Here is a 17,123-nt window from a genome sequence, read left to right as displayed (position 1 = left end):
CGCTAAGTAAGTAAAGCAGCAAGACAGAGGGTCATTAATAACGGCAATCGTTTTTATCCTCAGTTTCTCCATTACTGCCAACAGCAAAACACTCAGGCAAAGTGAGAGTAGCCAGTGGCATGAAGCTGGGTTAGTCTGACAGAAGTAAGAAAATGACACAAGAGCTGGACAGGACTCTCTTTTCTTAGACATCTCACAGGCTGGTGAAAGGTTCAAGAAATAATTCACAATGCAACACCGACAGGAACCTGTCATCAGCCACAAATTTAAAAGAGCCAAAATGTATCGTCAGGTAGGGCTGGGCTATATCATACCGTTCACGGTAATACCGGTAACTTTGGGCAATGATAAGAAAATGACATATCGTGATAGAATAAAACGCGCATGCGCAGTGCCTTTGTTTACATACGCACATGGCGGCGACGCAGAATGAGAAGAGCGAAAGCGGATCGTTGAATGAAACAGATGAAGCAGAACTGGTTTGTAAAAATGCTGCAGCTTCAGTGGTGTGGAACTGGTTTAGCTTTCGTCCGTCAGATACACAACAAAGCACTATTTTTGGTAGAGCATGCTAGCGAGCCGGCGTTATTACCGTGTTGTTTGGAAAATACGGCACACTTAAAATCAATCCTTTGATTTTTCTGAAAATCGACAGCGCCCCTTATAATCCCGAGTGCCTTATGTATGAATCCTGGTTGTGTTTACTGACCTCGAAACGAGTTTATGTACACGACGCTCGAAAATCTGTCAAATGTTTTAGTGCGACTTTGCTGAGCTACGAAGCCGCACCGCTTGATAGATTGTCGGAGCATTACGGCTTTCGTAGGCGGAGCCTCGCGGAGTGATACGTACTGTGCTTCAACATAATATTACCGTATTGTGTGTGTACAACCTCTTTTTAAGTTTTGTGGATATTATACATGGTTATGCTGAGGATATATCGGCCAATTTCCACTGGAAATGCCTTTTGGTTAAACTGTCAGCGAGGAATTTGCACTGTTACATTTTTATATAACTTTAATGCACATAAAACAGCTGCTTGTTTAAGTGAAAATACATAGATGGGTTTTTTTGCACTAATAAAGTTGTGGAGTTGTAAAGTATTTTGTCTCGTGTCAATTATATCGTCAGTTATATCGTTATCGCAAAATTTCAAATGTATATCGTGATAAATATCGCCCTGCTCTATCGTCAGGGACAATTGACGATTAGAAACAGAATGTATGTGTGATATGGGTCATACCTCAGAGACGCTGGTATTGGCATTGGGGTTGCGAGGGGCGTGGTGGCTCAGAGCTGACAGACAGGCTAGAATGAGGTGGATGGCACCGATTTCCAGAGCCATGCGACGCAGAAGCACACCGTCGTCTGTGGTCAGAGGGGTGCTGCTGAACAGTGCTCGCAGGACATGGAATGGTAGTGTGGGGAGCACGTTGGCTGATGGAGATTGCAGGATGTGACCTAAGATGTCAAAGCAGACACTCAAAATAAGAAGGTTTTGATGCTGCTTTTATATTTCTTGATTAGATTTGTGTTTTAGTCGATTAAATCACACATGAACAATCCATTTTTATTTTACTTTTGTTGAAGGGGGGGGCAAAAAGGAAAATAAGACACCGTGCTGACAAACTCTCGCTGGTTAGAAAACACAGTAAATTTTATATTTTAGTCAATTGGGGACAGACAGGAGAAATAGCTGTGTGCAAAGGATCTTTGCAATAGCTTTCTTTCAAATAGCTTAGCAATTCTCAAACTTTTTCTGGCATTAAATACTTCCCAAGCTAAAAGTTCAAAGCCCAAGGTGAATTTCAGTGCGGACAGCTGTGACGTGTTTTCAGACTTACTGCCTTCTCCATCGTCTGTGACACCCAGTACCAGCCGCAGCAGACACTGGGCATGTTTCCTCTCCTTTAGCAACACCTCTGCGTAACCTGGCAGGCGCAGGAAGAGGCCAAAAGCTGCCAGTGAGTGGGCAGGGATGGGCGACATGGTCTGCACTGAGGATGATGACGATGAGGATGTCTGAGACTGTTGTTTGTTGATGGGCGGTGGCTCCGCTGCAATGGACTCTGGTGCCTCATACACCAGCTCACCCGACTGCTCTATGGTCACCCACTCAAACTGGTCGCTGTCCTTGGGCTTCTCCTGAGTGCTGGAGGGAACCACAGGAGCGCTGACCTGTGAACAACCGCAACGACGAGTAAAGGCTCAGCGAAGGTGTGAAATGCAAGACAATGCTGACAGGTGAATTTAGGAGACACACAAGGCTCTTTATCAGGGCATCAGAGGAGCCAGAGCAGGTAAGCTCAAAACATTTGTTGTGAAATAAAAAGTTAATACTAAAGAACTGCTGTATGTATGCAAGTTGTTCAATTTCTAATTTTCTGTGCCTCTTGAAAGCTGAGTTTTACCTGCTGAATGACATCGGGGTATAGCATGGGCAGCCTCTCCGCTATCAGGGCCAGGCCCCCCATGCCAGCAAAGACTTGCAGAGGTGACTGAATGGGACTCGTCTCCAGCAGGGACTCATCAGCTGCGGCATCCAGACATTCTTCATTAGGCATCATTGGTTCATCCTCAGGGCAGCTATTCAGGATGTCACAGTGATCCACTGCAAGTAGAGCAAAGAGAGGACCTTGTACGTTCATCCACTGGCTGAGACTGAAAACAATTACAAGCCTTTTGTTTGTTTCAGCAAACTCTTAACAGTTCAGTAATCTCCTGTAAATCCACCTGCTATGTTTGTCTTAATTCTGTCCATAATAAATATGTTTACACACATTATTATGTGATATGTTCTGAGGTTCAACCACACTATACACAGAGAGGGTTAGGCTCCCTGCAGGGTTCCTTAAGCTAAATCTGGAGAATCTAACGCCTTTCTGCAGGTCTAACTGGTTCAAGCATTAAATAATTTAACTAAAAATGTTTATGTTTAATTACTAAAACTAAAATCTTTACAAATACATTTTTGATGACAGAATTAACGAAAATATCTACAAATTTTAACAATTACTAAGATCTTTTTGGAAGAAAAGTGAATTCAGTGCTTTATAAAAGAGATTGATTGAATTACAGGTTATTCTGAACTGCAAATCACAAAAAGTTTAATTGTCTTAAAAAAAGCAGCAGGCAATAGCAGGTTATATCTACTTTGAGAAAACTCCTTGGTCATTGTGAATAAAGATGTGACGTTACTTGTGATGAACTTGATTAACTGGGCTGATTGCTATGCATTGTTGCATTGTGTCAACTCATGGTTAAATAGAATCAACAGAATCTTTTAACCATATTTAACTCTTTCCCAGAGTTTCATCACTCTTGCAATCCTTATCCAACGTCTGTATTAATCCTGAGGATTCTTACTGAAGACAACACTGTGTGTCACAGTTGTGCACTGTCACAAACTGGTAAGTTTAATTCTGTAATAATAAGGTTTGTGGAAGTGAAGCCTGACAAGGTCCTTTCTCTCAAAAGAAAACCAACTGGTTTACAAAATATGTAAAGAATTTCCCTTAATGAAATTAAATCCCTGATGCAAAGTCTGAATCAGAGAGAGATTTCACCGAGCCACAAATCCCTGTCATCTGTAAGATGTCCTGTACTGCAGGTGTCTAATCTCTACAGGTTATGGAATGACACACTGAATCAGGATCCACAGAGAGGATGAATCTATTGGTTAAATGAAGATAATGACAGACCCCATCAAGCAGTTAGTGTCTGGGCAGTGGGCACATTTGGGTAGTTTATTCGAGTTCATTGGAAGGAAGTGATGAGTCAGTACCCATTCGTTATGTGAAGGTAATGGCTAAAGAAAAACTGAGCTGCTCAGTTACATACTCAAGGTATGTAACATACTCAAGGTATGTAACTGGGGTGAAAACCGTTAACAGTTTTCTTTTCCTTAAATATCTGAATTGTCTGTATTTGCAGGCAGTGAGTATTCACAAAAAAATAGTGGATAGAAAAGACCCAAAAGGTGTACAATTCATCCAGATGATGGAGCAAAAAAAAAAAAAAAAAAAAAAAAAAACAAGAAAAAAGAAAAGAGCAAGCATAAAAGAAAAATATCTTATAAAATAAAGTAAAAGTTAATAAACAATGATTTCTTTAAAATATTTCTTGAAGGTATGTCCTCCTGGGATTTTACTTTTTGTTCTATATCTTTTGACTTATTTGAGCTCCACTACTAAGTCCTGATGTGCTCAACTCAGGGCATCCTGGCCTTATCGATGACATCTCATGTGTTTGGTTGGCTCATTTAGCTCCAGAAGATCCAAAGCTGGTGTGTGCTTTACATTACTGCATCAGGCACTTTGCATTGAGTTGTGGGGAAGTAAGGTTTGGATGCAGGTGCTAAACATGGATATACATTCCATGAGCCTCTTTGTACACTGTTCTTCAATTAATCTGAAGTTCACCTGAAGTTTGGAGGTCTGAAGCGATTGGACGTTGGTGACCTCTGCAATGGACCCTGCTCTGATTTTGTGGCCTATCACTTCGTAGCTGAGTTGATACTGTTCCCAGTCACTTACACTTTATTACAATACCACAGTTTACTGTGGAATATTTAGCAGTAGTGGATAAATTTTACGTGCAGGTGGCATTATGGTTCGCTGTAATTCACAAAGCTCATGAGAGCAACTCAATGTGTGCAGAATTAGTCTGCACTCCTAGCTGCTGATTTCATACACTTCTGGCAATGACTGGACCAGTTGAATCCTTTATTTGGATGGAGGAGTGAATACTTTTAGAAATACAGTGTATTTTGATTTAAAGAATGGTTCACCCAAGTCTGTCAAAACACCCCCTTATATTGCGGGGAGATAATTTTAAGGTACTACAAAGACAGCAGCACAACCTATTGGCACACTAAAATAAACCAGTGCATCAACGATTACCATTATTCTTTCCACCTGTGCTTTTCCTGCTATTCCAAATAAAGACTAAAGAGATCAAAGTGTGGCAAATAATACTGGTACAAGAAATTATAAAAACAACCACCAGTGCTACCCCTCAGCCTCCTAGTAGATACACTTATGGTTTCAATTTCAAAATTCTATATTGCCTTTTTCTCAAGTTATGCCATTCACATGATTTTCAGAAAACATTATTTCTGACATTGAGGTCAAGGTCACCAGGATCCAAAAACTTCCAAGATTTTTAGTACATGTACCTGTGATATCAATTTGAAGCTCGTAAGTCACTTTATTCTATAGCTTTCACATTCACAAACTCGGGTATCTACGCTGCCCGCTCACCTGACAACATCTGCCCATCAGCCTTTACAGCCGAAGGGTAAAAATGGTAGTTATAAAAGTCTCATTTCACATACCCTATGACTTCTTAAACAGTGACACATGAGTGTTAAGATGGAAAATATGGATTGTGGATAGGACATGTCGCATGGATAAAGGGAATATGTTCATATCTGCAGATTCACCAGTGCTGACATTGACATTAAAAATTAATTTGACCGAGTACTGACCCATGAGTCTGCAGAATCAAAACACTAAATATAACCAGCCTGAAAGTCACCACTTCTACAGAATGACAGCATAGTTTTGAATGGGATATCAGCAGTTGGATTCAAGCAACAACCTGTCCTGACTGAATGAAATTCAATAGCAATTTACAATGTGAGTCAATAGGTAAGACTCTCACAGTAAGTGGGCACAAATTCAAATATACCATCTTTCAGCCATAAAAAAACCCTCATGTTCACAATCGTTTAGAGACACAAATGCAACACTAACATCCCTATAAATGTTGTACCAAAGCAACATATAAGGATGAAAAGGCTTAACTCCCAAGTGAATGCAAAGGTAAGCAGGAAAGTGTTTGAACAGTTTGTGCTAAAAAAAAAAAAAACACTCTGCAAGCTTTTAGACTTCAAAGCCTCTCAGTACAGCCTGAGAAGCCAAGGTGATGTGAACTGAGTTCAGACCAAAGTACAATTCCATTAAATCTTGATGTGAGAGTAGAGTGGAAAAAAACAGGTCTGGATTTTTACTACATTTTTAAAAACTCCATTTCTATTTACTTGATCATAGTTACTGAAGTGGTCTTGAAATAATAATAAAAATGAGAAGAATCTTAGTTTCTTCCATTTCTATTTGATAAGTTAACCTTCATTTCATATTTAGATATGTGAATTTGACACAGAGGCACCACTGAATAGACTAGCTGACTGTGCCAAAATCCCAAATGTGACATAATCTGAAAGTTACTGTTTGCACAGCTGAGAAAAAACACCAGAACAGGTGCAGGACTCATTACAAATTAAGAGTTTGTTCAGCCTCTAACCAGCACTAGCGTGGTCTTTGGTTTGGGACAGCTGAGGGAGAGCCTGATGTCAGGTGTCAGGGGTGTGAATTCAAAGTAGCTAATCACAACATCATGTGATGACAAAGTGAGAGGATCAACTTAAGCACACTGTAACTAAGGTCCTGTGAGTTTTTCAGCAGGCAGAGCCTTTTTCTTTTGTTAGTGTGGTCCTTTGGCTTTACTGCTATAATATTGCTGCATTTTAGCTGCAGTATCTCAATTATTTGGTATGTAGACATCCTAGAAAATGCTGCATATATGGCTGGGTGTCTGCATTTTAGTTTAGAAATGACTGGATGTTTGGTGCTGTTCATATGTCTGACTTCACGTATTGGGTGCAGCTTGATGCATCTTTCACAAAGATTTGGCTTGTTTATGTTTTGCGCACATGTGCAAAAGAGAAATCTCTAAATTATCAGTGAAGGAATTTAGACTGCTTACAAAAAGTTAAAATTGTAATTAATCATCAAAAGTTTTACAGTTAAAGTAATAAATAAGTCAGCTGTATTGATTTTTTAAAGCATATTTTTAGTGGGACATCAGTATAATATCTGAACTGACTCCTTAGGAGCTGTGTGTTTTACTACCTTTCTCAGTGCGGAGTCTCTTGAACGAGTCAGTCTTTGAAAGGCCGGGGTCAGAGATGACCTTGGAGCCCAGTTTCACTGTCAGGCTGATGGACTGGTAGCCCTGCGGTAGCTTGCGGTCATACAGAAGTGTGAGTAGCTGGGCCAGGGTCATCTCAGGTGGGAGTGGCTGACCTGGAAGAGAGGACAGAGTACACACCGTTTCTCTTCGGTAATATGTGAACATTTTACATTTTACTCAAAGACCTGCGCTTGTTGCTGTCTGATATGAATCGGTTGTGTATGTGGCACCTGGAAGCAGCTTGTGGTAGAGGTGGAAGACAGGGACACTGATGGTTTTAGCTGAAGGATCCACACTGGATGAAGCAGTTAACTTGTCACTCATGACACGGCCTCTCCTTGATGGAGGCCGGGGAGGGGTGGAAAGAGCTCGCTTTGATTGGGACTTTAAGCCTGAAGGCAGAGAAGAAAATAAAAATACAGAAATACAGAACAATATTTGTTTTTCAACAAAAGGCATCATAGCTTATATACTGTGTCATTATTAGGTGTGTAAATGACACAAGACACACATACTGTACCTGAGGCTACTACAACACTGTAGTTGTCCTGGAAGCCGTTGTCTGCCTTCATCTTCTCTTTCTCTTCATGATTCTTCTTCTCCTTATCCTCTTTCTGCTCGTTGATCAGTTTGGCAGTAATGCTGGGTGTATCTGGATAAACAGACAGAGAAAATTAAATATATATTTTGTCACACTTGTTTTTTTTTTTTTATTGCTTTGGTTTAAATAACATTAGCAAGCTAAAAGAAAGAAGGAAAGAAAAGATGCATCAGATGCAAAATTTGTTCAGCCAGAAGATGATATGTCTTATAGACATGCATACTGCCCTGTAACAGCAGCAGTGTATCAGGTTTTTCAAGGTCCCAGGGGGGTGAGCTATTCATCATAGCTGCCTTGTACTTAACAGGTAATACCGAAGCTCACAGCATCAGCGCTGCACAGCTGACCTTGATAGCCAGAGAATGCCAAGTGAATTAAACTGCAAGGACAGAGCTGACTGCTGGGATATTTTGTTAATAATTTAGGCTGTAATTAAAACTGCAGCTCTTATAACTGAAAAACATGACTTCTCCAGTTCTTAATTAATCAAATTTTGCTTGGAATTTGAGAAAGGGCTGCCCCCTTGTGTCCTTACTTTACAAAGCCAGTTAAACTTGAAAAGCTCGAGTTGATCACCTCTCCCTTCTTTCTCTGAACATAAACAGAATCTCTATGCTCAAAGAGCTCAAGTTTTTTGTCTCAACTGATTAAAGGACCTACTTGTAGCATGCATATTCTTTTTCCCAATTGCATCAGCATACTTCAGATTGGATTTGTGTTCTTCAGAAGTGTTTTTTCGTGGTCTTTAACGTTGCAGTTCGTTCCTGTACAGCTTTCTAGTCATGGTCTTCTTTGAGACTACAATTCCTGACTTGGCTAAGTCATGCACTAATGTCTTGGCAGTGGTTCTGTAGCCTTTAGACCTCACTAGTCTCATTTACAATATCTGAAATTTTCCACTTCCTACTTCTGCCAGGCTACCGTGTAGCTCTCTTAGATTTTTTTTTTTGATCCCTCCCCACATCAAAGTCAAACAAATCACCAAAGTTTAAATATCGTAACGCAGAACACTGATGAGAAACTATGAGCTCAGACCCCAAGTGGCTACAATCCTCAGTGAAGCCAATAGCGTGCAAGCACGATAAGCCAGACAAAATATTCTCCACCAGTATTTGGGGTTACTGTTTAACCCAACTGAGGCCAGGGTGTATATCCTGCTCCCGCCCAGGCAGCACAGACATTCAGGACGCGGAGTCCATAGCACTGCACAAGCAAAGAGATAATAATCAGATGCAGAAGGACACCAGCGAGCACAATCATGGTACTAGGGCAGCCCTGCAGCCTCAAAGGGCAGCCACCCAACTCACCGACTGCTGACGGGAAGCCCGTTGCGCAATGTGACTCCCAACCACCATTTCAGCCTGCCCCCAACATCAGTAGTACATCTCTATGTAAATGAAGCTATTCTAAATCTTGCATGTGCCAAGCTACTGCTGCACATTAAAAGAACAGAGATAGTTAAGGTCCAATTCCACTTTGTAAAGGACCGGGGGGCAAAGGACACCAGCCAGCATAAGTCCCAACCAACCCACCCAACCCAAACTTTACAATTGCATTTCATCCATCCATTCTCTTCCGCTTATCCAGCCTATCCCAACTACCATAAGGCAAGAGGCAGGGTGCAGGTTGCCAGTCTGTCGCAGGGCCAACACATAGGCTACGTTCACACTGCAGGTCTTAATGCTCAATTCCGATTTTTTGATCAAATCCGATTTTTTTGTCTGCTTGTTCACACTACAAATAAAATGCGACAGCAAACGCGCTCTAGTGTGAACGCTCAAAGCGGCCCACATGCACAAAAGAAGACGTCACACACAACGGCTCAGTTTAGACCCAGAGCAAACAGTATTGTTTGACTGATGGCCCTTAATATAAAGACTTCGGACTTTACGTTTCCCAATTTTTGCTTTAAGTTATTTGTTATTTACATAATAATGTAAATAACCTAATAATGATCCTTATTGCTGTTTTAGAGGAGCGGTGCTTCCAAGGATAGCTGCAGATTTCTGTCAGAATCTGCAGATTATACAGTACAAATAAAATGTTCACGTTTCTCCAACGTTGTCTTCCCAACAGTTTCACTGACATCTACACTGGATGTCCAGGAAGCGTTCACGATGTCTTCTCCGGAGCTGATAATTGGCGTCTGTCTTGTGTCAGTGATGTAAAAGACGGATTTAATGCGACATGACCATCAAACAGCAGACGCTTTCAAAAACATCAGATATGTATCGGATTCAGTACCACATACGAGAGTGACCCAGATCAGATTTGAAAATATCGGATTTGTGCCGTTCACACTGTCATACCATGATCGGATATGGGTCGCATAGGGTCAAAAAAAATCGGATTTGATGCGCTTTCACCTGCAGTGTGAACGTAGCCATAGAGACAAAAAACAACGATTCATATTGACAATTAGATTCACCAATTAACCTAATCCCACCAACTGCATCAGTCTTTGGACTGTGGAAGAAAGCCAGAGAACCCATGCAAACACAGAGAGAACTTGCAAATATGCAAACTCCCCATCACTGTGCCACTATGCTGCCCTCAATTGCCTTTTATACTTGTATAATTCAATCCATAAGACTTTATTTTAAACAAAATTGGCAGAATACTTAAGAGAGAGTGCCCATCTGAATATTACTACATACTACGATGCTTTTGAATCAACTTTTGGGGTTCCTCTAGTAGAGTATTTATAAGTGTTTTATACAACATGCTTCATTCACAGAGTCACATGATCACTTTTTTCCTACGCCCAAGTGCTTTCTATCCAACATGAAAGCCCTTTGAGTGCTCAAGAGTAGAAAAGCACTATATAAAGAACCAGTCCATTTACCATTCACATAGATTCATAATCCGGTGGAGTAAAAACCTAAGGGTTAAGTAACTCCCAAAGCAGTACCTTGCCAAAGGATATGTTTGCATGCAGCAGCCACGATCAAACAACAAAACTTCCAGCTGGTAGATGACCTGTTCGACCTCCTGAGCACAGCCACCCAAAAGGTTTCACATTTCAGTCTTAGAATGGACCTATTAGCATACCTTAAAAACTAGAGGCAGGGACCAATTTTAAGTATCATTTTCACTTTCAGTGATACAAAATTAGCAAAGTCTGACTGTATTTATTTCGGTAGCATTTTGGTTATGGACCAATGTTAAGTCTAAATGAATGTTTAACGTCTCTTATCCAGGGTAATGTAACGATTGCTCATTGGATAACCACGGCCAGAAGACTGAAAGAGAAGTGTATTTTTGGACTTAAGTATCAACTCCCAAATTCTGTGTTGGTGGTAAGAATGTAATTTCTGCCATTTATTTTATCACTACTGTTGATACTACCTTTAATGAGCACACATCTCTGGGAATAAACTTACTTCTGAAATTAAGAGAAGGATTACTACGTTTCACATTCACTGAACAAAGAATTGTAAACAAGATACTTTGATAAATATGCAATAGGAATCAGACAGTAAACCAACACTGACAATACAGTGTTCAGTGGGATATGCTGTAATTTATGTTTGCTGTGCTACAAACTTGTTACAACATATTTACTTCAAGATGGTGTTTAAAATTCAAAGAGAGACCAAAGGAGGAATGCTCCAATGGGAAGCTTAACTGAAGCAGTTGCCTTGTCCTGTTTAACACAGCGCAAGTTTGTACAGGACAGTGAAGTACACATTTGCGAGCTGTGAGGCAAGACAATATTATTGAAGCTAGTTTAGAGGCTTCAAAACATTATTTGAATATAATTTAGTGTGAAACTTTTATGGTCTAACATATTTAGAGCACACAAAAACATAATTTGATTTTCCTATTACAATTTGCAAACATATTCCCCGTACATCAGCTTCCTTCATCTGTCAAATGCTTACATTCAAACAGTTTCTATTGGCACAACAATTGTGTATTTCTCCTCCAAACTCTTCCAAAATGGCCTCCTGGCTTCACGAGTTTGCAAATATGAAAACAGCCACTGTTACTGCAAGACATAGCTGGACTGGCCATCGCCCGGTATGCCCGATGGTGATTTTTCATTTTTATGGGCGGATGATTTTTTTTTAATAATAATAATAATAATAATAATAATAATAATAATAATGGATTGCATTTATATAGTGCTTTTCAAGGCACCCAAAGCGCTTTTTTTTTTTCTTTTTTTTTTTAAATTTGTAACGGTATGAACAATGAGAGGTGGCAGATTGGCCAGATGTTGGCCGATGTGTAAAAATGCAGTCTATCTGGTCAGATATAAACCAAGTTTAGGTGGAGTTTATTTTCGTTATGCTGACTTTTTACAGTCAGTTACAATAACTCGTACTGCGTGCTAGCTAGCATGACGGAGTTTCTATACAGCTGGGCGGATGCAATGATGTTACTGAACTTTATTCATAACGTTAGTACAGTTGCCGACCGCTCCTTAAAAAATGGAATGGTCCCTCTTTCAGAGAAAATGATGTGTTTCGTATTGAGCTGAGAAGGAACACAGTTTGTCCCGGACTTCAGCTACAATGGAAAAAGACACAAAGCTGGAGTTATTCTGTCATTACGCTGTCAGCTGCCTCTTCTCTCATTCTGTCCCTCTCCTGTTTCTACTTCAATCATGAAACTGATCAATGATCAGCTGATTCAATGATTCTGTCTTGTCTGTTTATCGCCCACTTTGCGCCAGAAAGAGGGAACCAGCGGAGGTCGCGCTAAACAACAGCAGCACATTTAAGCTTGATCAGCTGTTGTTAGAATTTATTTAATATTAATTTCTAGTATCAGCTGATGTTGGCTGGAGCCACAGCTGTAAAAGCTGCTGGTCATGATATCGGTTTGGATATGTGGTGAGAGGGAAACATGAAGATGAAACCAGGAGATGTCCTTACTGAATCATCAGAGCTGTGATGGAGAAACAGGTTTACCTTTTAGGTGATGTGAATGAGTTGAAGGGAAGTTATGAACTGTTTCTGAGAGACAAATAACACCAGGATCCTTTTCTAAGTAGCTGACAGCTGGTAACTGTGCAGGGGCGGGTCTAGCAAAGTGTTGCCAGGGGGCCAGGTAGGGCATTAACTGGGAGAGGGGGGCACAAAGAAATACTTTTCTTTCCTATTCTCATTTAAAGTGTCTCGTTTTTAAAGTTTTCCTCTGATGTAAAATGTATAGAAATCATACATATACCAAAAAGACTGTACATCACTGTCACCACAGCGTTTGTTTTCATTCAAAGGCTTTATGGCTTTAATACCTGGTGGGCCGGTCTCTAGTCACAATGCCTGGGCCAATTTTTTGTCCCAGTCCAGCCCTGCTGCAAGATGTCTAGTAAGAGCTACGTTTTATAGAAATAATGATTAAAGAGCATTCTCAAAAGCTAAAAGAAATGTTTTATTACACCAAGAAAGATTTCCAATCGATACTGGTAGAAGAAAATTTATGCTATAGTAGGACATTTTCATGTGAGTGTAAGAATGAGCATCTTTTCTTCAAGGAAAAGAATAGCTGGAAGAAGAAAAAAAAAAATAGAAAGATGTTTCACTAACAAAACTTTACATAAGGACTTGATGGAGGCAAAAACAAAGACTTCTAAGAGATGTCTGAACAAGCAAGAGCTTAAATTTTCTGAAATCTTGTAACTCTCAAAACTGATTAAAAAAAAAGAATTTTTTTTTAATCAAACGTTGAGGGAAAAGTGGATTTGTTGAAAAAATTAATTGGACTGTAGAGTCCTGGAACAGTTTTGTGTTTTGGAATAACTTGAGAAAGCTTGGAACTGAGCTTTTCCTTATTTGCACTGAAAGGAGGCAGCTGAGGTGGTCAAGATGACTCCATTACACCTCCCCTCTCAAGCTTTCTGGAGCTAAGAGGAGATGCACTGGGAATTTTTTATTTTTTATTTTTTTTATGGACCACCCAGGATGGAAAAAAAAGGTGCGAGGGGAAAGGACACAGAATGCCTTGCTTAGCCTGCTCTCATAAAGAACAGAATCAGATAAGCTGAGGAAAACAGATGAATGGGACAGACAGATGAAACCGTCATCCCATTACTAAACAAACAAAGAATTGAGAAGACAAATGTGGTGAACTCTGTGTGTAAAATGAAGCCTTAAAATCATTCCAGCAAGAAAATGATGTTAAACATATGTTCAACAATTTGAATCCCCAAGATTTGTCAAAATTTAAACAAGTGGAACATTTTTATTTTTTACCCTCTTTTAAGAAGAAAAGGAGGTCAAAAAAGGTCAGTGAATACTATACAGTGTTGTGGTTCCCAAACAAAGAGCATGCAATCTCATTCAAGTCAAGAGCAGAGAAGACATTTTCCATCAGTTACAATGCAAGTGTAACCTGAAGGCAGGAACATCTACATGTACTGGTACATACTATGAGCAGTGAAGTCTTTATGTGGTTGTTGTTGTTGTTGTTGTAGTGAGAAATTTTCTGTCTTGAAACATACCAGAAACCCGGTCCAAGACTTCAGCCAATGTGGTGGAAATTGGTAGATGAAGGGTGCGGTACTTGTGGCCTGCTCCATACATGGGATGCTGGATCATGTGGCTGGTTGCATTGATCCGTCCTTTGTATAACTGAGGAGGAGAAAAGGAAAAAAGAAAACACCACAATCAGGTTAGCTGCAGAAACTAAACATAAAGAGTATATGGTACTTGCTGTCAATATGGGACTATTTAGCTGTTTTCTGGTCTACAGCCAAATAGTCCATTGCTCTGTAACATACAAAGCACTGTGTGTTCTGACATCTTTCTATCACCTTGGCCACCCCCAAGGTTCTCTTAATTTTGTAGTTTTTGGGACTTCACTGCATGGTGCAGGGTGTACGCCTCATGCGAATCACTGAAACAGCTGCCCTAGTCTGAGCATCTTTTGTTAAGTAGGTGTCGCAATTTGGCCCTAAACAAAGTTGCCCAGAACTTTATGCCTTTTTCAAATCACATCACCTTTAGTACCTGGAATCCATAAATGTTTGCACTAAATTTACTCAATTATTGAGATATTTTAGCTAGATGAATGAAAAATGACTTGCTTTGGGTAATTAACCAATTTCTCCATACAATGCTTCCAGGCACTCTGGCACAAATACTCATGTCTCCAAAGCTTTTGTAACAGTCAGCAACTGAGCAGTAGAAAGTATAAACCATTAGGGTGTAAGTGAGAACACATAATACCAGGCATGAATCAGTGTGAAGGGACCGTTGTAATACAGAAAAACAAACAAACAAACATATGCTTCATACTGCTGCACTGCCACCTTAAGCTCACAGCAAGTACTTCATCAGGCATTTGCTGTATGTCACATCCTCATTTCAAAGTCTTTAATGAAATAACATTTATTTAAGAAAAAGCACAATAGTTTGTCTAAAACTTCTGAGCAACGCTGTTGACCACATAACTGAGTTACCCACCGGACAGGGAGACTGCAGGAAGACTGTGACCTTCTCATCCTCCAGCATGAGCTGCAGAAACAGTCTTCGAATGAAGCCTGAGATGTTTCCAGAAACGGGTACATTGCCTCGCTGAGGTGCTGATTGGAAGAGTTCACAGAGAACCTGCAGCCAAAGACAGAAGTCTTAAAAACCAAGACAGAAACCAATGAATATCTACATTTGAATTTCAATTTATAAATAAATTAGCTTACCAACTAGCAATCATTAAATAACACGTTTGTCTAATTATGTGTGCAAATCTACATCTAACAAGTTAAAAGAAAAACATTATTATTTTAATTTTTATTATTATTATTATTATTTCATCTATAATAACTAGTAAGAGGACCTGTGCCATAAGGCGCTGGTTGTTAGGGTGGCAGGAGATACACTGGAGAAAGAAGGCCACAGTGGCATTCTCCAGTGCTGTCCTCTGCTGGGTGGTGAGTCCTCCTGTCTGCCCTGAGGAGGCCAAGGAGAAGCGTGAGCCTAAAGGCTGAGGTTGGGATGGAGGAGAACCTGCAGCAAATCCAGGCTGACAGCCAGCATTGGCCCCAGCACTGGCACTGGAGTGGCACAGTAGGAACAGCAGTGCCGTCCACAGTGGGTTGACCTCTGGTCCTCCCAGCCAGTCCTTCATGGTGTGACTGTTGCCTACTTCTGTGAGAAACCGGAGCACTGGAGCAGCCAGCTCTGCCGAGAGAGGCAGGCGATTGTGTGAGGACGAGTGAAAGTGGTGATGATGGTGTCGTCTCTCGGCCTGACCAGCGGGCAAAGGCAGGTCTGCACTGGCCAGGAGGCTGAAACAGAACTGAGCCAAGCTGCGAACCAACAGCGAGGGCAAGCCTGAATCCAGCAGCTGCTCTATTGCTCCTGGTGACTGGGAGGCAGCCGCTAGTGTGGTTAGCTGGGATTCTGACAGATTAATGTGTGGCCTGGCATGCTTTGAGTCGTCCGTAAGTCCCGCCGCAGTGGTGTTAGCATCATGCTGCTTTTTGCCATCATCAGTCATGGCAAGACGTCGCTGCTGAGCCTGAGAGTGAGTGGCAATGGGCGGTGAGACAATCCCCATCCAGGACATTAGCAAGGAGAAGTAGCTGGGATGGATGTGACACATGGAACACAACAAGCTGTCCACGGCCTTCTTCAGCACAATGTTGCATGGCAGCGACATGGACCAGTTATACAGCAACCTGAAGGGAACAGCAAAGAAAAGAATGGAATCAGTAATAAATCTGCTAAGAAGAACATTGTTTAAACCCACTAATGAATCCAACTACATGCATGTGTAATAACTACAAGACACTGGACTGACTCAAAGAGCTCTCTGTTGAGCAGTGTAGGCAGGTCATAGTCGACAGGCAACTCATAGCTGTGCCAGAGGATGGCTGCCACACAGTGGAGGTGGGAGGGCGATGGCATAAGGAGACCATACTCCCTTGATGAAGCAGAGGAAGAGCCAGCAGCATGCCCAATGTATCCCATTGGACCACTCATCTTATGGGCTGCCACATGGGAAGAGTCATGGACCCACTGCAGAAGAGCCTGGATCCTGGAGGTTTAGAATTCAGAGATTTGTCAAATAAGTCAAATGGCTCAAGTGCTGGGCACGGTAATGTTTTTTTTGTTTGTTTGGTTTTTTTACATAAAAAAAGGTCCTCAATTTCTTAGTGAGAACCACCTTGGGGCAGAATTTATATGCAACAAACAATGAGATGACAGTAAAAAGACAAAAAAAAAAAAAAATGAAAAGGAGAGTGACAGGACACTTTTTACTATCAGCTTATGAGTCTGTCCGGAATATCACCTTGACGGGAGACTGTTTCTCATCAGTTGATGCACTTTATGCACTTTGAAAGAACCTAAAGGGGGAGTGTTGAGTCGTGGCAAAGACGGAGGAGTACCTGTCTTTGGTCCCTGCGTCCTGTGTGGTGCCCAGCTGGTATAGAATGTCTATGGTGGAATCTGAGGAAAGGCCGTTTAGTCGTCCAAACAGCAGAGGACTGTTCAAATCTTTAAAGAAACAGTAAATTTTTTAATGTTGTTAAATTATTGAAACATTTTTAAAAATAAAAATGCTGACAAAGTCATGCTGCCTGCCCAGAACATGA

At 40.9% G+C, this 17,123-nt stretch overlaps 1 protein-coding gene across 3 annotated transcripts in view; it reads right to left on the bottom strand.

The window, feature by feature from the left end:
- birc6 (baculoviral IAP repeat containing 6) overlaps nt 1–17,123 on the bottom strand; it is a 139,305-nt gene that overhangs the window by 49,889 nt on the left and 72,293 nt on the right. For all 3 annotated transcript variants that reach the window (XM_040037149.1, XM_040037151.1, XM_040037150.1), the window contains exons 52-62: nt 16,917–17,025; nt 16,328–16,564; nt 15,362–16,205; nt 14,992–15,135; nt 14,028–14,157; nt 7,496–7,627; nt 7,206–7,367; nt 6,915–7,088; nt 2,412–2,611; nt 1,845–2,178; nt 1,244–1,461 (exon numbers count right to left, since the gene is read on the bottom strand). In XM_040037149.1, the coding sequence (XP_039893083.1) occupies nt 1,244–1,461; nt 1,845–2,178; nt 2,412–2,611; nt 6,915–7,088; nt 7,206–7,367; nt 7,496–7,627; nt 14,028–14,157; nt 14,992–15,135; nt 15,362–16,205; nt 16,328–16,564; nt 16,917–17,025 (2,684 nt within the window). The remainder of the gene's footprint in view (nt 1–1,243; nt 1,462–1,844; nt 2,179–2,411; nt 2,612–6,914; nt 7,089–7,205; nt 7,368–7,495; nt 7,628–14,027; nt 14,158–14,991; nt 15,136–15,361; nt 16,206–16,327; nt 16,565–16,916; nt 17,026–17,123) is intronic.

The sequence above is a fragment of the Simochromis diagramma genome, unplaced genomic scaffold, assembly GCF_900408965.1.
Source record: "Simochromis diagramma unplaced genomic scaffold, fSimDia1.1 OVJJ01000197.1, whole genome shotgun sequence".
Taxonomy (NCBI): Eukaryota; Metazoa; Chordata; class Actinopteri; order Cichliformes; family Cichlidae; genus Simochromis; species Simochromis diagramma.
The sequence above is the reverse complement of the archived record's forward strand: the minus strand, read 5'-3'. Positions and strand labels throughout refer to the sequence as shown.